The following is a 21,857-nucleotide window of genomic DNA, read 5'->3' as shown; positions in this document are numbered from 1 at the left end:
AACACTGATCTGAACAAAAAATTTTGCTCAAGAAAGTTAATGGAAAAAGTAACTATACTTAAACCGAAAAGCAGGAGGGTGGTACCGAAATAGAAAAAATACACTATCCTCCCCAGGGAATATGGTGAACGAGTTTAATAGATTTTTTTCTATTCTGTGACGGCGGACATTTGTACTTCAAAAAAAGCAGTGCTGAATAGTAATGTGATAGGTAATACTAAAGAAGCGAAAAAAAAAATTCTCAAAGGGAAAGACTCTTCTTTCTCCATTTGGTCATCGCGCCACCAGAGTTTCTGCAAGTTGGTCTATGAGGGTCAGTCCAAAGAACCATAATGAGCATATCCATTGATGTCCATTTTAATTTAATGGGGTTTGAACAATTCAGGGGTGCATATCTTGTCCTGACCGTTAACTTTTCGCACGCCAGTAAAGGTGTGCTATCCTTTTTTGGGGTTTTAAGAGTGTGTTCGTATTTTATTAACTTATTTTTAACGCTATTGTGAGATTCAACTTTCTTCTGAGAACTGATTCATGGATTATTATTTATTTCAAACTATTTTTTCAGCTCTAAGGTAGTATCATAGTATAATACAGAATAGAATGGTAAACTAAGCCAAAAAGACGGGTGCAAAACAGGTGAAAAATTAAAAACAATTATTGTTGTTATAAAACTGTAAAATTCACTTGCCTTATCTAATATGATGTCTGATGTGTAATAATATTTATTAATAAGTTAAACGTGATTGTTGCGATTTATAAACTTAATTTAATGTAAACCTTTTTATTATGTATTTAAAAAAATTATAATTGATACGGGTCCGCAAAATACTCCATCTAAACCTTAGCTACCATGGTAATGATTATTCCGATGGAATGTTCTGGTTCAGATGAAGACCTGCTGGTTTTATCAAAAATCTCTCCTTGCCTTTTTGTTGATATAGCAACTCCAGAAGGTACTAAAGTTATTATATTATAATAGCCATTTATTGAGTTGATACAGAATGTTTAAATTAAAATTAATATAGATTTACACTTATACTTGTGTACAACCCAATGGGGCGAAGATCAGACACGTAGAATAAACTACCGTCTGTTCTCCCACTTAACCCCTTCTCATTAGATTTTATACATTATAGAACTGTAATGGCAACAGATAAGCAGTTCATACCAACTAAAGCGAAAAATTGGGTAAATTTGAATAAAGTAAATTGGAATGAAGTTAGAAACAAGTTTCACCTTTAGTTATTCTTATGCGAAAATATACAGTTTTAGTATTCAATGGTTTTAGTGAGTTAAAAAGTTGACTTAGAGTTCGAAGAGGAAATTATTTTGCACGAAATTAGGCATTCGCGTTTTAGCCGCAGAGCGAGTTAGAGGAGAACAGATTTCCATTAACAGCAGTGGTGTTACTGCGCTAGGTTGAAGTTAAAGCGTTTCCATTTGGGGCATTTTAACCTAAAATCATTTAAATCGGAGTTCGGAAGTAACCGAGTTTATAACGACAGTTAAATAGTTTTTAGTGTCCATATTTTAACCAGTGGGTTTTTTGGAAGACCATCATTTGGCTCGGTGGAAAATTTAAGTGGTGACAAAGTCCAGAGAATTGACAGAAAGTGCCTTACAGTTCCCCGACACTCAGCGTAAATTGCATGCATGAATAGGGCCGAATAGTTGTCAAAAAGGAGCCAGTCACAAGGAAAATTAAACCAAGTTCATATTCGGGCCACCAAGAAAAAAGGCAGTGACTTTCAAAGTTTGCTTAAAAGACTTCCAAATATCAAATCAAGTTCTAATAATCCAATTAAGTTGAGTGTGTATGAGACTGCTCTTTTTGCAACCAATTGTACTGACCAACAGAAGAACCAGCATACGGAGCCAGCCTGTACTAATCAATCGTCAAAAAATCCAATCCAGGGAGCCATTGGGTCGAAGTTATTTCAAGTCGATTGATAACACCTGATGATTACCCCATTTGGTGATTCAACCAAGCTGGATTAAGATATCCAGGTTTTCCAAGCGACCTCTTTGCAAGTTGAAACATTCTACCGACCCTCTGGCGCCTTAAATAAATTATGTTAATTACTTCAATTAAAGACTACAAATTTAATTTTCATTAGTTTGGAACGTAGGCACCTATACTTAATTTTAACTGTGTAAAAAAATCGTGAGAATTCTGCAACAAAGGAAAGGGAGCGCAATTTTACCTTCCGATTTAAATGATGTGCTTAATTAAGCGATCAAATTTCGAGCTTCACATCGTACACTAAGTAGTTTCTACTTCCATGGTTCAAATTCGAAAAATCTTACGGGGCTATTGGCACGTACATACAACAACACGATGCAGTTCTCTTACCATGCTAGCATTTTAACAGTTAAGGATGAAACCACACGATTAATTGGAAAATGAGTTTATTGTCACTTTGAAAAAAAATATATGAATCTTTTCTTGCTGTTCAGAAAATTGTCGAACAAAGTACAATATGGACCATCATTTGTTGGAAGCTCTCACATTCCTTGCATGATTCAGAGCTCACAAGTGAACTTGCAAGTTAATTTCCAAAACTGTTCAGATCTGAAGGTAACAAATTGACATCTTCTGAAATAGAGAAACCAGGAATATCCAGAATGGGCAATGGAACCTTTAAAATTATTAGTTCCATTCGCCACTTCCTACCTATATGCGAACTAACGTTATCTTCAATGTTGAACATAAAAACTAAGGAAAGAAGTAGGCTCCACTTAGAAAAGAAAAGAAAGATTACCTACGTATCAAAGATAGAACCACGTTTCGAACAAATTATTGAAAAATAAAGAAGCACAACCTTCGCACTAAACTGTAGTATAGGTATAGTCTTTTCATAACAATTGCATTTTTATTTTACTTGCGACCCTCCCGAGTGGGGCTTGGCGACCCCCAGGTTGAAAAACACTGATCTAAACGATTAAGAATAGTATAAAAAGAATGCAATATTGGAGTCTTATGGACTAAATACCTCTCGTACTAATTTTCGCAATTCTTCGATATCGCTATCCTTATTCCTCACCGCAATGATGCCAAACTTACATGTGATTGAATTGTAACCACGACATAATCTCTTTGTGCTGTCATTGTCACGCTTGTGCGTTTGTTAATAAATTTGGCAAGCATGTATTGTATATCCATAAGTACCATAGTCCATCTGGAGGTGCGAACGCGCATAATTTGTAAATGATAAGCGCAATTTCCTGTGAAAAGGGCGTGCTTTTTGCGATTTTAAGAAATACGCTCCATGCACTTTGATATGATATAACTCAGAAACATTTATTGGAAAAATGTTTCAGATAGAACTTGTAGAGAATTTAGTCCTCTACAATGTTTGTAATAGGCACTTTTTGGACCGAACCGAAAAGGATATAATGCAAAAAAACTGATTTTCGCCGCCATTTTATTAAAACGTTTTCCAGGACCGTACGATGTCGCAAAACTTAGTATGTTGTTCAGGACGTAAAACAGAACTAACATGCCGAATTTCAAAACTCCCCAATTTAATGAAAGGTAAAACTCCCCATTGCCTGGACTCTATCATCAAACAAATTATTCTTTCGTTCATTTTGCTGTGGAGACACCTGGACCCGTATGTGATAAAGCTTTGCAACTCACTAAAGAACTTGGCAAATTAAAAGCGGTGATGTAAGATTCATATCCTTTCTTTATCAAAAACCTAGGAAGGATTGCCGTACAAAAAAATGTCTCCATAAATAAGAAAGTTGGCAAATTATGCATTCGAAAATAGTTATTTGCTAATAAACTGTCAATATAAATTGCTTGTCGAAAAATATTGATACAATACTTATAATGGATTTGATTAGATAACATATTGCACTGAATTAGTAACTAAGTACAGGGTATCCTATTAGTAAAGGTCACAGGCCATATCTATGGAATCCTTAATTGCACAGCTTGGGAGAAAAGATTTTGTTAACAAAAGAGACCAAGAACAATTGCTGGAAATTGTTTTCAAATTTCTAGGTTTGCCGCTAGGGGGCGCAAAAGTCAAGGTTAAGCAGAAAAATAACAACCATGCATGCGGGTGTTGCCGCGTAACACAACTGTAAATGATGAGTAACGGGTAAATATAGACCATAGCAGCTATCAATTCGCGAAAACCCGAAGTCCCTAGGTGGCCCAATGGCCGGATTTCGATGGAACAAATAGACAGACAGACATACGACGGAAAATCGAGCGCATAAGCATTACCTCAACTTCGTTGTGTTATGTATGAATTTTGCATGATTTTGATGCAGCAAATATTGCTCTAGCTAGAGTCTAATCCATGAAATATGAGGAGGGCCATCTTTTTAAGGAATTGAATGTAACTTCGGATTAGGTTAACAGATTTTCACATAATTAGGTAGTCTTATTGGAAAGAACTATCTTCGTGTAATCAGTGGTTCAATTCTATCATGAGGAGTTCCTTAGCTATTTCATTCTCGCATATTGGAGGGTATAAAACCATTTAGGTAATGGTTTCAACCTCGGTTTCAACCTCATAATATGTTGGTACTATTTACCACTCGCAATTACTGCAAGTAATCTTGTAACACTTTGTTGCTACAACTTTGTCAGTATTACAAAATTTGTTAATATAAACTTTTCTTCCGCTTAATTGCCCAATCAATGCATGTAGCATTATGTTCCCTTACATTTTAATTACGCCATTTTTGGTTATCAATGCGGTAACACATTTTTCACCCACCTAGGTTACGTTTTCTATCCGTTTACGTAACGTCTTGCATGCGCGCATTCGATGACCAAAATCGTGAAAAATTCACGGCCACACACTTCTGCATTTGTGTCACGTAAGAGCAATTTTTTCATATAAATTTATTGTTAATGGCCACATTCATTACTTTTTGGAACAACTCACTGTCTAATGAAGTAGGTAGAAAAATACATCATCTAACCGCATATAATTCAAACGAACAATGAAGATGACGGAGCGTTAACAATTTGTTACGGCCAAAAAGGTAATTACCTCCATTAATATACGATTGAGGTTGGGGAAAAATATGAATCAACCACGTTTCAAATGCGAAACACGAATTATAATAATTAATCTCGCATAGGTCGTTTACAAACGTACGGATGCTACAATTTAAGTATTAAATTTAATTCAAAGAACGCATGTGCTTGCTTCTCTGTATTAAATTCAATTATCAGAGAGGTCTGAAACAGTGCCCTCCTCCTAAATGGTAATCTAGTGTGCAAAGGGCAAGGAACTTGATCTTACTTGATGTCGGTCCCTTTATCAAAATGCATCTACCTGAAATCTCTGGGTGAAAATGGATAAGATGATGGACTTTTTGAAAGCATTTGGGCGGTTTTGTACAGCATTACATTACGGATCGATAGGTACCACTTAGTATATTGTCCGAGGTCTACCCGAATCTCGAAACTCGAATTTTTTCTGTCTTCTCATTGGTTGTCTAAGTGAAATTTGGTTTTTCATTAATAGGATAGATCGATAAGTGTCCGGGATGATTGGGGAATTCGTGTTATAATTTATATTTTCTGAAACTACTTTCGTCTCTAAAAAGGGTGAAGAAAATGTCATTCTCCTCTCTAGTGAGGAAAGTAAAAAAACAATTGCTGCGTAATGCGTTAATTTTAATGATGACATTTAAAATTGCAACGTACCCGTAAGTGTAAAACTTGAAAAAAAAGTGTTTTTCAGCTCTCGTTCAAACTTTGAACTGAAAAACTCCACTTTCTTCTCTAGCTGTGCAAATAACTATTTTCTGAAACTACTTTAGAAACAACTACTTTCGGCTTTAAAAAGGACGAAGAAAATGTAATTTTCCTCTCTAGTGAGGAAGGTAAAAAACAATTGCTGCGTTAATTTTAATAATGACATTTAAAATTGAAACATACCCGTATCAGATTGCTATGTGTCAAACTTCATTATTGCATACGATAATTTTTCAATTTTGATTGTAGTTTCAGAAAAAATTGTGTGTAAAACTTGAGAAGAAAGGGTTTTTCAACTCTTTTTCAATTTTGAACTCGAGTTGAAAAACTTCACTTTCTTCTATAGTTGTACAAATAACTATTTCAATATATACCCCCCGAGATTAGGTAAATACTTTGAAAGCACAGCTAATGTTATTAAAAAATGCAGATTTATTATATAATACGATAAAGGGATATTTTAACCACTGAGTGAAAGACGGACCAAGCCACGAGTGGATTAACTTTGACGAGATGGTTAGTCACAAATGTTAAATCCTGCCACAGCTACAACATTTCAAGAGTATGCAGATCAGATTTTTCACCATAGATACCAATCTGCTAATTTAGAGAAAATCTGTCTGTGATGAATGAACTGTGGAGAGATAGGAACAACCCAACAAATTAGAAACGAATTCTATAGACGTAAAAATACGTACACCTGGACACAGGAAACAAGAAGTCTCAAATACATCATGGACTGCATCATAGTGGAGAACGACACGAATGTAAAAATATAGGATGTTAGGGTTAGAAGGGGAACAGAGTGCGGTACAGACCAAAAACTAGTAATGACAATGGAAAAGTATCAATAGCGGGAAATAAAAATCCAATACAGATAAAATTACTACAAAATAAATCGGTTAAAAACCTCTACAGAAGAAGACTGGATCGGAAATTGACAGAGTGTTGATTACAATTATGACCATAATGCAAGCGACATTCGAATCCGTTGGAGAATGGGAAAAACTCACAAACACCATTACCGGGAATATGGGAGCAGCAAAAAGAGAAAACGTGAAGAAAAGAGAACTATGTATACAGGCTGTTTCTCGCAAACCGTTACCTAAAAGTATTCAGACATTAATAATTTAAATCTGCAAATTTGCATACCAACATAGTTTTTTATGCTCTATCGAAAGATGATCGTATGGATAGCAACTTTCTTATTTTACATGGAACACCCTATATTTTATTGCATTTTCGAAATCTACATGAAAATCTACGCCGTTTGATAACACATTTCCCTATACCTAGCGTCAAAGGTTTTCAAGTTATTCAATATTTTTCAAATTTTTTACATTTGACTGGTTTTCTTTAGTGCCCTGTACCTATGACTCTGTTGACTTGAATTTCAAAGTCTTCCAAAACCAACAATATTGACGTGATGCTACATGCGAATGATTTAAATACCCCTTCGACAGGGTGTTTTAAAATTAATGGGTAAGTTTAATAACTTCGAACCTTAAAAAGTTTATTTTTTCAAATGAAACTGCTAAATTTTGTTACACTTTCAAATATGGAAAAAGACGATCAATTATTAATTCCCTATACCTATTTGTAATGGTTTTGAATGAACGCAAATGAATACAAATTTAAATAAAGATAAAATCAAAAACAAAAGCAGGCCTTGATAACAAACGACAAAATAAAAAACAAACATCAATTGAGGTTTTGTTCTCGTGGCTATCGTTTTTTTCAATACATAATGGCATCCTCTGATTAACTCCGTTGATAGTCGCCTTTCGAATTCCTACTACACTTCATCAAAAGCTCTTCTCACCCTAACTTGCAGTTTTTCACCAGAAACTTTGTTTTTTATAAGACCCCGCACATAAAAGTCCAGTCGCGTTATATCTGGAGACCTAGAAGACCAATATCGCGGATCTGTAGGCCTAATCTACCTGTCTTCAAAAATGTTCAAATACATATAGGCATCATGGGTAGAATAAGCCGGCGCTCCGTCAAGTTGAAACCAGTACCTTTTCCTAGGTAATGTTTCCAACGATGGTACAATATTTTCTTTCGATAGATCATGAAAAACTATGTTGATATGCAAATTTTCAGATTTAAATTATAAATAGAAGTCTAAATACGTTTAGGTAACGGTTTGCGTGAAACAGCCTGGACATATACGGTGGCTTAATACTCAGAAGGAAGAAGAGCCAGAGTTGGAAACAGGGAAGTAAAAAAGTATGAACAGACTTAGGCGGAACCAGGACCCCTGTGTCAGGTTAGGTGTTAAAAGCACTGCAGTAGTTTCGTTGGTTAGCAACGCGCAATAAACTTTTGTTTCTATTGGCTATTTCTTAATGATTTTTGATAGTGAACTAATGATAATGATTGTATAAACCCACCATTAAATGGTATTATCATGTAAGAAGTGACAATAGATGGATAAAGATGGTGACAGAATAGAGTCCCCTGGGAAAGACAGAAGACCGTGGAGCGACTAAGTAATGGAAAGAAGGGAAATGGCGCGCAAAGATGAAAACGACTAAGAAAGATGGAGGCGACTGAGTGAAGAAAGGCAGTTAAATAAAACTCTAAAAATACAGTGTTATCCATTTTGTGATTGGAAAAGTAAAACCTTGTCATTCTGTCAATCCAAGCTGTCATTTGTTCAATTGAATTTTTGCTATTTTAGAATTATGGATCGTCCAACTACCGAACAACGCGTCAAAATTGTTTTACAACAATGGTGGTTCTGCAGTGTCCTGCACGTATCACGCTTTACGAGCAACATAATCGCAGAACATTGACAAATTGGGGGATGGAACAACACGTGATAAATGATGATTTTTTGAACAAAATCTCCTTCAAGTAAATACTCAAAATTGCGGTGACATTGGTTAATATTTCTTTGAAAATAACCAAGAACGAACACCTACATCCAATGCGAACCCGTATGTTAATCGATTATTAACGAGCTTCTAGCGAGTTTATAATTTCGCGGTGTCTGTCCGTCCGTCCGTTAGCACGATAACTGATAAACGAATGGACCGATTACGATGAAATTTTGCAGGTGGATTCTTTATCAAATTTGTAGATCGGAGTTCGTGAATTGGCAATGTAGTCCAAAAAATAAAGTAGGCCCTTTTGACATCTCAGTTAGTTATGAACCGAATTGCATGAAATTCAATATGCGCATAGTCATATAAAACACCATTCCAAAAGTTGAGCCTAATCACGCAGCATTCACAGTGCCCTTTGCGCATCTCGGCCATTTACAGACCGAATTGCAGACTTTCTTATTTATGCAGGGATTTAAATGGAATTTGATACATAGCCTCTTGGAATAAAAGCAAATTTAACGCCAGTTTCAAAATTTGGTTTTGCGCATGCGCAATGCCAACTTTCTTATTTATGGAGGGATTTAAATGAAATTTGATACATAGCCACTTGGAATAAAAGAAAATTTAACACCAGTTTCCAAATTTGGTTTTGCGCATGTGCAGTGCCAACTTTCTTATTTATGGAGACATTCAAATGAAATTTCATACATATACACTTTAAATAAAAGCAAAACTAATTAACTAACATCAAGTGTAAAATTTGTTTTGCACATGCTATAGCCATACCCAGGAGCTCGTTTGCTATATTTGTTTAATTTATTTTTGGAGATAAATTGAAGATTATACCAGAAAGACGTGGTTCCAGCAGGATGTGGCAACGAGCCACACAACACCGACAGTAAGAGTTCCAAGAGAAATTTCCAGATTGGGTGGTGGGAAATGGGATCCAAGATCCTGCGATTTGACACCAGTGATTTCTTTTTGTGGGGGTATACGACAGATCTTAATTACGCGAACAATTCTCAAACTCAACATTCGTGTATAATGACCCGGCGTGTGCCGAAAAGTCATTGAATATTACCTCAAAAGGATCGGGTCCTGTACAGGAAATTTGAATGATGTGTTCCACATACAATGGCAAGGTCCAAACAATAAAATGAAATTATATTTCCATCATTCTTTTTTAACGTTACTTTCCCAAGCACAAAATGGATAACCCATTATATGTTTGCGTTTGCTCACTACTAAAACGGCTTTTAGTATCTTACGATATTTTTCATTCATCCACTCAAAAATGCCCATTAAAATTGTTTAAATAGACCTAATGACATTGCTCATGGCCCTTGAGCAGTGCTCAACCGATATGTCTTCTTATAGATAGTAAATTTAGACATAAATTATAAAATGCTAAACAGCTTCAAATGGCAGAAGAACCGTTATAGAGAATTCGACACAATTTTCCATTTATATACTCGCGGATTTTCGCTTTTCGCTTTGTATTATACGATACAGCCCACGTACATACACACTGACACCATTATTGTGAAAATTTAGAAAGGCCTCTAATTTGGTGCCGAAAATTGTTCGATTTAATTAATTAACTTTTAACTATAACGCATGCATCGAATAGCAGTTGAGGTAGCGGTTAATAAGCCGCGTGCAAAAAAAGGAATTCTTTGGCAAAATAACAATTAATCAACTTGTACGTAACCGTTTAAAACGGTAACCGCAGATCGAAACATCTAGCGTAGACGAATTATCCGCAAAATGTGGAAATTAAATTCGAAATAAATATTCACGGTCCCGTTCTTATAATATATTCTTAACCTTGGCGCCGTTCGAGATTTGATTGTTAATTAGTCGGGTCTCGTAATGCTTTTCGTGCTTGGAATAATGCCCTTTTTAACATTTTTAAAGTAGAAGAAAAGCCATTATCAGGTGAGCGAAGTAGGCCATGGGCATCATAAGTACTCGTAATTACAACACATTTCTTTTAGTTATTATCCGAGTTGGGTTACGCTTATTAATTACCACTTAAGATTTCTTAGGGTGCCAGGCTTTGTAACGGCTAAATGTGAAAACTCGTCCAGGAAATGGTGCCTTTCATTTGGTGCGTTATTAAGCGTACAGCAATCTTTTTTATCTTTATTTACTTGAGAACTTTAAGTTTTAAATAATATTTAGTTTAGCGGGACCACTCGCCACCTTCAACGTTCCTCCTCCCATTCAGAAACTTGAAACTTATTGGAAGCTCGCTTTTAATTCGTGCTCCGTGTTTCATTTTTAATAAGAATGACATATGGAATTAGAATGCACAATCTTTTTTTCATTTTATCTACCCTTGCCGTTTAGGTAGATGAGGAAAAACGTAATATAAGTCATTATAAAACTTTTGACAATTGCGAAATTAATTTAGACTTCGAAAATAGCAAGCTTAGCTTCTCCCGTCGTTTCCATGGAAACAACATTGTTTTCTGTTCTAAACTTCATTTTATTTCGCGCTCCTCGTCCCATGTTTAATAAGAATAAAAGATGTCATCAGTAAAATTATTTCTTTCACTTTATCTATCCTTGCCGTTAAAGTAGATGAGGAAGAACATAGCAGAGTGGCCACCGGAGGGCCTGGGAGGCATGGAATATTCCCCAGTATACAACAACCTAATGATAGTTATAGGGAAAACAAATCGTTCTTTGCTCAGGGTATTCCATACCCCCCAAACCTACAGTCCTTAGCATAACGTATAAGGCACATAACCATATAAAGCGCGATTTCTGCAAAGTGGCTATAGGAAGTAACACCAGGAGCTCGTGGAGTATGGAATATTTGTCAGGAAAAGAAGATTCTATAGTTCCTTATGCAAAACTACCACGACAGTCTTTAGGTCTAAATCTGATGAGGAAGAACGTACCACCTGAGGATCTGGGGGTGGTATGGAATATGGAATTACGTCATTTTCAATTAAGGAAATTGAAATAAGGTTCATTTACCACAACCCTGATTCATTGATTAACTTTATTTCCATCAGAATGCAGCAGAAGAATCTTCACATATAAGTACATAAGAAGAAGAAATACTTAAGGCATCAATTTCACAAATAATTAGTAGACTGTTAGCAATAAGTGTTCCATTATGTAATGGAATTTGTGTACTAATTTCTAAATCGAGATCGAGCCCCGAGCTCACCGCTTCACTAAATGAAAACAAAAGCTAGAACTGTTAGAACTAATTAATGAGCGGCTTGTTACACATTTTAATTGAACGATTATTATCATTGACAATTAAATTCAATTATAGTACCGTATACGTATCAGATTAATATTAGATTAGCAATTGCACGGGCGCCAAATGATCTTCTGCGGATGAATTCATCTTCCTTTGTTAAAACGTAGCCGACAAGTTAAAGGATTTTAATAGGACCTACTTCGTGTTAATGTCTTGTTTTTAGACGGACGGCACACGGTACAGTGAATTAAAAAGTGAGCGAGCACGCGAAGGATCAAAATGGGCTAATTTATTTAATTACGCTAGCATTACTTTTAAATTAAGTGCGTTGGTTCACAGATTGTGCAACCCTACTTTTTTTAAGTTATGTAAAAATTGCAATTTACTAATCGAGTATTTACCATGACGCAAGTGCTTAGATTTCTAATTGAAATATTCACTTTTGCGAATTATCGGAATTGTAAAGGACCAGGGCGTGATGCATGCGCCACCCCGTTGAACCTATTAAGTTATCGCGGTATCACTTGCGTTAAAAGTTGAGTCATGTCAAGACTGTTATTTTATCATTGTTCCCTAAGTGGAACTGGGCACAATTTAGATTCTGCTATCGTACATGTTACGTCCGAAATTTGTTATTCAATGCTGTTAAACGGGACGTGATTAGAATTACTTCTTCTGGGGCACGATACGATGACCAACAAAGCAATTATTACAAATTACAAACGCATACAGAAGACCATTAAAGCGAGTTAAGATATGTTCTTCGTAAATGGGGTGTAATTGTCCTGCGAGTTTTCGATAGTTGTCGATGAACCTTAAACTGTTTAGGAGGTTCAAACTCCTTACCTACTTTACGCTGACCAGTTAGACAAATCACCAAGTATAGTTTAACTTTCTTTGCATTCTTGCAGCAACCTTTTCCTCCCACTGTCAATTGGAAAAAATGTGTGTTATTAGTGCTATTGAAAGCTCTAAAATTATAAGTGCATTATTGACGCATTCAACCTTTACGATACGCTCTTTTAAATTTGCGAGTTATTCCCATTTTGTCTCTGGTCATTCGCCACTCGGGTTGTCTACAATAATGCACTATCTTCTAATTCGGTTGGGTTGAGCTTTGAAAGATTTCTGAAATTCCACTATTTTTATATCATATAATAATCATATCATCTAATAACTGCATCGTTCCATTTGAAATTTAAAAAAAAAATTATCAAAGTCCTCGTGTGAGATCGAAGGCGCATTTTTGTGTGGCAGATCAGTATTCTATTAGCCACTTTTGACTCAACCATGAATAAAAGATCTTGTCGGAGGCTACCACATTTCCTTTTTCGGTGCATACTTATATTACACCCACATTTTGGTGGATCTCGCTAAAAACCTTCCTCAAGATAGTACTTAATTTTTGGGGGGCACTTCTCATTGCTCGAGCTTCTATTGGCGACACGAGAAATAAATTTGCAAAAATGCGCTAAAAAACCTGCAAACTTTATGCTAATGTCACATCGCGCCCTCTACCACTCATCACATTTACTAAAAAGACTGTTCATGAATCGGAGATATCCATGGTGTGATGAGACTCAAAATGGGGTTGTGTATATTACATACCAATAAAACACAAAACCTTCCCCATACTAATTTTAACAAACAAATTAAGGAAGCAGCGATTAGTTTCGACCAAAGGTCATCTTCTGGCTTAAGGAGATTACAGAATAAAACTTTTTAAGACATTTAGACGAACACAATGCAAAAGTTATGACAGCATGGGGAAAAAACGCAATGGCGTCTTCCACCTACGCCCGACATTTCATTTAATTACATTCAATTATGGAACTTTTTAATGTTATTGTTTAATTGTCAACGTTTTTTCCCCATGCTGTGTTATAAATTTTGCATTGTGTTCGTCTAAATGTCTTAAAAAGTTTTATTCTGTAATCTCCTTAAGCCAGAAGATGACCTTTGATCGAAACTAGTCGCTGCTTCCTTAATTTGTTTATTAAAATTAGTATGGGGAAGGTTTTGTGTTTTGTTGGTATCTTGGTGTTCATCTAAAATCTGATTCCACGAAGAGAGATCTTTCCAACCTGTTTCCAACAATTACATTAATAGATGTTTCACTTCCCCCACCCCTCACATTTTATGAGCTAGAGCAATATGTGCATTGATACAAGACTGCGAGCCATGTATTTTTTAGTTCATTCATAGCGTTTTTAATGTTTTTACCTGTCTGTTTCTGTTTATCTGTTAAATTATCTGTTAGGTATGTACTATTATTATTAATGTTACTCTTAACACACGTTCATGGTATTCTAATGAAAGGTCTCACCAAAATGAATTGGTTTATAGAAAGTATAACTTTCCCGCAAGACTCCTTTTCGAGGTCCGTAGGTGGCCGAGGGAGGGGGGAGGGGGAAAAACTAATTTTATCTTTTAAGATATTCTAATGGAAGGTCTCACCAAAAGAAACGGTTTTCTACCTACTACCGCCCTTCTTTCTGACTCCATGTCAAAAAGGGTTGCACTGTTTTTACTCTTCATGGTACTCTAATGAAAAGTCTCAACGAAAGGAATTAATTTCTACCACCCATAGTCCTCCTGCTCCCCCTTATCATGATCGGATATAAATAATTCCTTATATCTCAAGAATTGATTGTCAGAGTGGTGATGTCAAAACTTTAAGAGCAAATATCTCGAAAACGGAGTGGCGGAGGAAAGTTCTCACACAGGCAAAATGAATTATCTGGACGAGACGTATATATTGGAGAAGTCGAAGCGAATATCTTGAAAACGAGGTGTCGGAAAAGGGTACACATAAAGGGAAAGTGGTCAGGACGAAAATATATATCGGTGATGTCAAAACTTAGCTGTGAATACTTCGAAAATGTTGGACGAAGAAAATGCCATATTTCGGAGAAATTCTCTTCTCATAACGAACCATTTCCTAAACTATTTCTCTTTTAAAAAATGCGCTTTATCTGAACAAGAATTGTGCACAATTTATATTTGTTTTAAAAGTTGTGGACAAAATGGAGTTGTTTGGGAGGGTTACCACCACCTCCCCCACGATTTCGTTTAATTGCTGTTATAAAATGTTACTAAAAAAATAAATTAATTTTAGAGGTACATTAAATTGTTTTCACAGGCTCAGGTATTAATTTATGCTTGTTTTGTGCTCAACTTCCCACATTTTGTGCTTCACTCACATTGGTGAATCAACCATTAGGGCTACAAGCCTATGCGCCAACAATTAATAAATTATTTTACATGGTGAATTATACTCGTTTCGTCGTAGATAGAAAGAAACGTTCACAGTTTAATAATATATGGATTAAGAAATTCAAATATGTACAGGGGGTTCAAATTCGTGGGTCACCATTGGGGTCTCCATAACGGTGACTAAAAAAACGCATTTGAAATTTTTGAAAAATCTGTGAAAATAACAGAGATTTCACCGAAAAACTGAAAATGTCAAATTTCGTTTTTATTTTCCCTGGTTTAAACGGTTGGAATGGACGACACCTTCTATGGGCACTTTTTTTTCAGAGAATCTGGATCTGTCTTCAGCATTTCCATAATAACCTTCTTATGGGTCCCATATTGGATTTTTACGGAATGAGATAGAAAACAAAAAAGAAAAATAATGTCACACTATACTTTTATATAAATTTCAAAATCAAATGTTTTCATTTAATTTTTTAACAAAAAAAATCATCCACGGGTAAACTGAATCACCATCAAACATGACTATACTATGATCGCCATGCAATCAAATGAATTTCATTTTTTGTCCTCGATCAGTCTATCTCATTCCATAAAAATCCAATATGGCGTCCCTACGAAATAAGAAAGTAGCTCGGAAAGTAATTAGTAGTAGCTTCTCCCTCTACCGTGTTATAAAAAATCTGATAACAAATTCAGCTTCTCCGAAAAAAGTGCCCATAAAAGGTGCCAACGGGAACTGTCCATTTCCCACCGTTTAAGCTAGGGAAAATTAAAACGAAATTTGACATTTGAAGTTGTTCGGTAATAACTCAGTTATTTTCACAGATTTTTCAAAAACAATTTTCCCCCCATTTAACCTACACTGTATCTCATACTGTTACGGAAATTCCAACGAATTTGAACCGCCCTGTACACAAGTTGGCGTAAAATTTTGCGCATATCGATCACAATTCAGAATTCGGTTCCAAAACCTTCATTCCCCTCATTAATTTGTAATTCTAAATAAAAAATCTCGCCTTTCCGTTAATATTGACACAAAAAAATGAAGGGCACAATAAAATCATGTATGCAGTAATTTTAAATACGATAACTAATGCCTCTCTAATTCTACTCCAATTCCATTAACTCCTCTCTAACTCTGTAATGACTAATTTTCTAATTCCACTAATATTAATAAAATTATTAGTAATCCTGCAGTTAATAAGGAACACAAGAAATAATTATAGATTTTGTAGGGCACGCGTCCAGTCCCACCAAGGAGAAAATCTCGATATTGACGGAAATTTTATTAATTTGAGAAATTCATCAGCCTTAACCATCTCCAAAATCTCTTGGGTCGTAATTTGGGCTCGATTAAACATAAAAGTAACCATTTACAGATGATCAACATCAATCAATCAAACAAACTGAAAAAAGAATGGCGCTCAGGGCCAGATAACACACACCACGCAACCAACGATCGATTAAACACATTTAGAAATTACACAACTGGCGAACGGTTTCGAATTAGTAATAGGTAGACAATAGTCAAGAGATTAACAGAATAAATTTTGGGGAATACTCGTCAACCGGAAGTGACCTTATCGCTCGTTGCCTATATTGGTTCAATTTATTAAGAACCTTTTTTCTTTCTTTTCAACTTCTGCCTCGACTTCCTGAACAAATTAATGCGCAAATCGCAAATGACCGGAGAAAAATTATCTTTACAAATACTATACGCAAATAGTTCCTAACTGAATAAATCTAGTATTTGTCAACCATAAGCGTGTTTTATGTTGTCGTACAGCCAATTGATTGGTCTTTTGAAATTATCTTTAAAAAATAGGTATTGCATTTGAAGACCAAAAGTTGCATCTATTTCCGGTTAAACCAGAACTGATGCAGGCAATTTTAATATGCGATTTTATTTGACAAATTTTTCGTATCTCGCTTAATCAAAGAGGCGGCATTGAAATTACCCTCTTATTTCGAACACACTGTATATCTTAACAAATAAGAATGCGCTGACAGAGACATATTTTCGACTGAATTTTCGTACTTTTTTAATATGCTCAATGTCCCCTCAAATCTAAAGTTTACCTGTCCAGGCATATTTTGACTCATTTGTAACAAAATAAAACGTGGTTAGACATTTTTCGCTACACTACAACAATAATTACTCGATGCTTCTTAACACAGTAATTATATCGGTGCATTTCACTTATTCTCAACACGACCGTGTACAGAATAAGCTCAGTCGTGTAAATAAATTAGCATTCATTTTCATTAATAAATTCCGCTTTTAATTCCTGCTTTTTAATCGCTTAAATTGAAGAGAACTGTTTTGTAACACTTATAGAAGGTGTACTAACAAGATCTTGAATAAAGTGGAACAGTATTGACGTAGGTCGCTGGGATAATAATCAAATTTTCTGCACCGGCATCTATAACTTTCACATTGTGAAATTTTTCTTCTTCTTTGAAAATTTTTGTTTATTGTAAAAATCTATGGAAAATAACTTTATCTAATGCGAATATCCATTAGATATGCTAGATGCGTATGTATCTGTATGCAACAATTAGCGGATAATTAAGCAATTACCAGTCAATTTTTTGCGGCTATTGATAACAATGATCTAACGCATAACTTAGTGCAAATTATTAAAGGAATTTACGGAAAAGACCCGAATTGGTACTTAATTACTGAACCCTTGGAAGGCATTGTGTCGACGATCACCGCAAATTCGGTTTATTGGTTATTAAGCTAACACTAATTGTTGAGCTATTGAATTTAAATTAGGATCATATTCAGCCCATTTGATCAAATGATTACGTTTACTAATCGAAAATAGCTTCCCTTTAGTTGAACAATTTTTGTTTTGTTTCAGATGGGTTTGCGATGCCTAGACGACTTTTTAAATCGATCCTTCTACAGACTTGGATTGCTGGTCGGTCATCATCCAGGTTACTTCCTTATTGTTCCTGTTCTTCTGTTCCTTTTATGCCTTACGGGCTATCAACGTATACATTACAATATTGACCCGGAGTATCTCTTCAGTCCAGTTAATGGTCCGGGTAAATACGAGAGAGCGGTCGTAGAGGAGCACTTCAAGCTTAATTACACGCATCGGTTTAATGTCGCAAGAATTACAAGAGCAGGTTTGTATTACGGTTCATAATCCACTTTCATAATAAATGCGTAAATGTCAGATTAACATTTTGCATTTCTCAAATGCACTTCAATATTTGCAATTGCAATTAGTAGTAGTAGACAAATAGGTACTTGGTTTGTAGCAATTTGCAAATTAATTATTTAGTTGGTGCACCGTGGCACCAATGAATGTTGTTGTTTCAACGATGCAAGAACTAATAGCTACCTTTAGACCTAGGAGTACTCCATCTAGTCGTCCTTCTTTGGAATGATTGAGATCAACTATGCATGTTTGGAAAGCTTTCATATTCCTCAGTTGTTTCTAACCAAATGATTAGATTGCTCCTTCAGATTTTTCCATTTCACACTTCCGTTTCTTCAAATTTCGAGCTTTCCTATTCGCCAAATTCTTCAGACCCTTCAGTGTCCGAATGTCCGGATTGGAAAATGGAAATCCCCAATCTGCTACTGTCTCCGTGATCAAGGCCTCTTTTTGCACACTGAGGACTGTGGAGATTTTTTTCAAATTTTTCGAACCTTTCGCGTCTTCGGACATTTCATGCCCTTCAGGTTGTTCAGTTTTTACCGTTTTTCCTCTTCCTGAACCTTAAGATTTGTTCTATGGATACTTGTGTTTCTCAGAATTATTGATTGATAAAGTTCGTTAAGTTACATATGGTATGATGATTGTTCAGATTCTAAAGATTTCTTCAATCTTTCCGATTTTTAATATTATCCGAACTCCAGATCCTTAGGATACTATTCATCTGACCATTTGGATTGGATGGATTACTTGGACGGTATGGTTTTTTATATATGTTCTTTGGGTTGTTGAAATTTTTCTCCTTGGGTAGTGCGGTTGCTTCGGATTCTTATGATTCTTCAGACTTATTCTTCGTTTCCACCGGATTATCCAGATTCTTTAAATTCACCAGATTGTTTTGTGTTTGAATTGGTTAATGGGAATGGGCATGGGAACGAGAAGGGGAATGGGAATGGTCACGGGAATGGGCGTGGGAACGGGAACGGGAATGGAAATGGGAACGGAATGTGCAGGTTCTTCGTTTTCATCAGATTATCCAGATTCAGACTCTAAAAATTATAAATCCAAATTCCGTGAAGGATGTGCAATTGTGGCCACAGCAATAAGGGATGATGTTTTGTACAAAAAAAATGTCCCAGTGAATTTTTTGTACAACTTCTTCTGCAAGAAATTAATATACAGGGTGTGTTTTTTATAAATAGTATGAAGATTTCGAAAAGTATTAGAAATACAAATTAGGGAAAATGAGAAAATAGTTGCAGTTTTCTGCCTTACTCAAAACACCCTTTGTAAACAGGAGGCGGATTAACCGAATGTTGGGAAATAACAACTCTTATGCCCCCCCCCCCCTCCACCTTCTATGGTTTAATGTTTTAATAATATCTCGCTAAGCAATTCGCAAACTTCTCTCAATTTCCTCTCTAATTCTCTTCTCAAATTGATTTTAAATTCTCTTGAAGATCGCTTCCATGCTTTTCTCGAGTTTCTTTCAAATCTTTATTCAATCTCTTTCGAGTTCCCCTCAAACGTCCATTAAATTACTAAGTATCTCCGAAGTCTCTTTTAATCCTTCATGAAGTTCTCATTAAATTCTTCTCAATTTCTGCTTGAGCCAGGTAGATATCACGCTCCCCAAAGCTTCTCTTTTCTCAAATTCTCTTCAAGCTCTCTCAAAGGTTCTCTTCAATTTCCTTTCAATTGTCTCCTAAGTTTCTATCCATTTTTTAAGATTTTCTCAAATTGCTCATATGTTACCTTCGATTTAATCTGAAGTTTTCCTCAAGCTTTACCCAATTTCGGTGTCCTTTGAAGTTGTCTTCTGAAATTGCTCTTTTCAAATTCGCCTGAATTCCCCTCGTCAGGTTTCTCTTTCAGTTCCCTTCATCAAGTTCGTATCATGAGTTTCTCACCAGTTCATGTCAAGCTTCTTATTGTTTTCCGCGAGTTCTTCTTCTTCATATACTGCCCTCAACTTTCCTTCAAGTTGAAATTCCAATCAAACTTTCCTCCCCCTTCCCCCTTCTTCCACCACCTCACTCCTGCTTCTCTCCCTGTCTTTTCCACCTCCATGCAATTCCTTTTTGTCATTTTCCATTTTTTCTCTTACTCCTCTCCTCTATCCGCCCTAAGCCCGTCGGTATCCATTTCTTTCATAATATTTTCCTCTTTGTTCTTCCTACATACCTTTTGTGTTCATCCTCGTTGCCAAACATTCGCTTTCTTTTTCACTCAAATTCTTGAACCTTACCGCCCTGCTTTCCGAAATTTAACTCCATTCATCTGTTCTACCTTTATTGCCATTATCACTGCATCGTCCGCGTATACCACTGTTCATATCTTTCTTCTTTCCACTATGATCCCTCCACTTTAGCCCTGTTTAGTTACTTGATTCTGTCCATCTTCCATAATTTTTCTCTTTCCACTCTGTCAAGAGCTGATTTTAAGTCCGTGAAAACGCAATTTCCGCCCTCTTTTCCAATTCCTTTTCCACTAATGCATGTATAATAAATACATTGAAGCCCATTTGTGTTTCCTTTGCCCTCTTTTTTCCATTTCTCTTTCTAATCTTTCATTAGATTCTATACGCCGCGCCGTTCGAGTCTTCGGATAAACCCCTTCTTTTCCATGCCCTGTTTACTAGATTCCTCATCCTTTCCTTGACCCTACATGCGCCAAAAATCCAAGCCTCATTTCCTATCTCGCCCCTCCCTGTCGCGTTCCCTTTCTTCAGTGTTTTTAGTTGCTGCTCGATCTTCTCTCTTGTTATCTCACCTCATTCAACCTCTTCCTATCTCTTCCACAGCTTAATATTAAGTTTTAATAGGTCGCATATTTGTCCATTTAAAACCCTACATTGTGCAACAACTACATTGTGCAACAATTTTTAACAGCACTATCATGTGATTGGGTACTTTTTGTTAGTGTTTTGCAAATTGATTAAATACGTAAAGACCGCCTTTAAATCTGGCTTGTGCTCCTTTTCAGTGGACCCCAGTGAGAAAATCTGATGGAAATAGATCGGTAGACAGGTGCATCCGACAGTTTTGCAAAAACGAAAGTGTGTTAATCACGCTATTTCTTTACTAATTAATTGCAAATTTTCTTACTTTTATCTTGTACCAATCTGACGTTAATACCGTTTCTTGCAGGTCGCTTCGGAAGGGTGATTATAACATCAAGTACCCGCAACAAAAACATGCTACGTGCCGAAGTTTGGAAGGAGATGCGAACGCTCGATGACTTAATACAAAATATGACCGTGTTTTACGACGAGGAGTACTTCACCTACAAGGATATTTGTGCCAAGTGGGGAAATCAGTGCTTTCAGAACGACATACTGAATCTGGATCAAATAATGGAGAAGGTAATCATTTTCTTCTTTCTTCGAGCGACACTTTAATTGTGCAATCAGCAATTTCCGTCGGATGATTGATGTGCATTCGACTATCGAATTAAGTAATTTGAAATAGTCGATCGACAATTTAATGCACTCGCGTATACACGCAAACGTACAGTTGTCTACGATAGTGAAAGTAGAACATTAGAAGACGGTCCCGAATAAATTGTTATAACACGCGTTTGGTCAGTTTCCTTTCATTGGAAATTCTCAGACGTCATTCAATAAATTATATAATATTAAGGATACCTACCTACATTTAGTTTCGGTTGTGTAATGG

General features: G+C 35.9%; 1 protein-coding gene and 1 long non-coding RNA gene across 2 annotated transcripts in view; one reads left to right on the top strand and one right to left on the bottom strand.

Moving 5' to 3' along the window:
* The window catches only part of LOC116176632, an 85,185-nt gene that overhangs the window by 44,665 nt on the left and 18,663 nt on the right, over positions 1 to 21,857 (bottom strand). The gene's annotated exons all lie outside the window — the stretch shown is intronic.
* LOC116176631 (patched domain-containing protein 3) overlaps positions 1 to 21,857 on the top strand; it is a 43,987-nt gene that overhangs the window by 6,947 nt on the left and 15,183 nt on the right. The window contains exons 2-3 of the mRNA XM_031495284.1: positions 17,875 to 18,145; positions 21,330 to 21,544. Of these exons, the coding sequence (XP_031351144.1) occupies positions 17,875 to 18,145; positions 21,330 to 21,544 (486 nt within the window). The remainder of the gene's footprint in view (positions 1 to 17,874; positions 18,146 to 21,329; positions 21,545 to 21,857) is intronic.

The sequence above is a fragment of the Photinus pyralis genome, unplaced genomic scaffold (genome assembly GCF_008802855.1).
Source record: "Photinus pyralis isolate 1611_PpyrPB1 unplaced genomic scaffold, Ppyr1.3 Ppyr1.4_LG7, whole genome shotgun sequence".
NCBI classification, from domain to species: Eukaryota; Metazoa; Arthropoda; class Insecta; order Coleoptera; family Lampyridae; genus Photinus; species Photinus pyralis.
The sequence above is the reverse complement of the archived record's forward strand: the minus strand, read 5'-3'. Positions and strand labels throughout refer to the sequence as shown.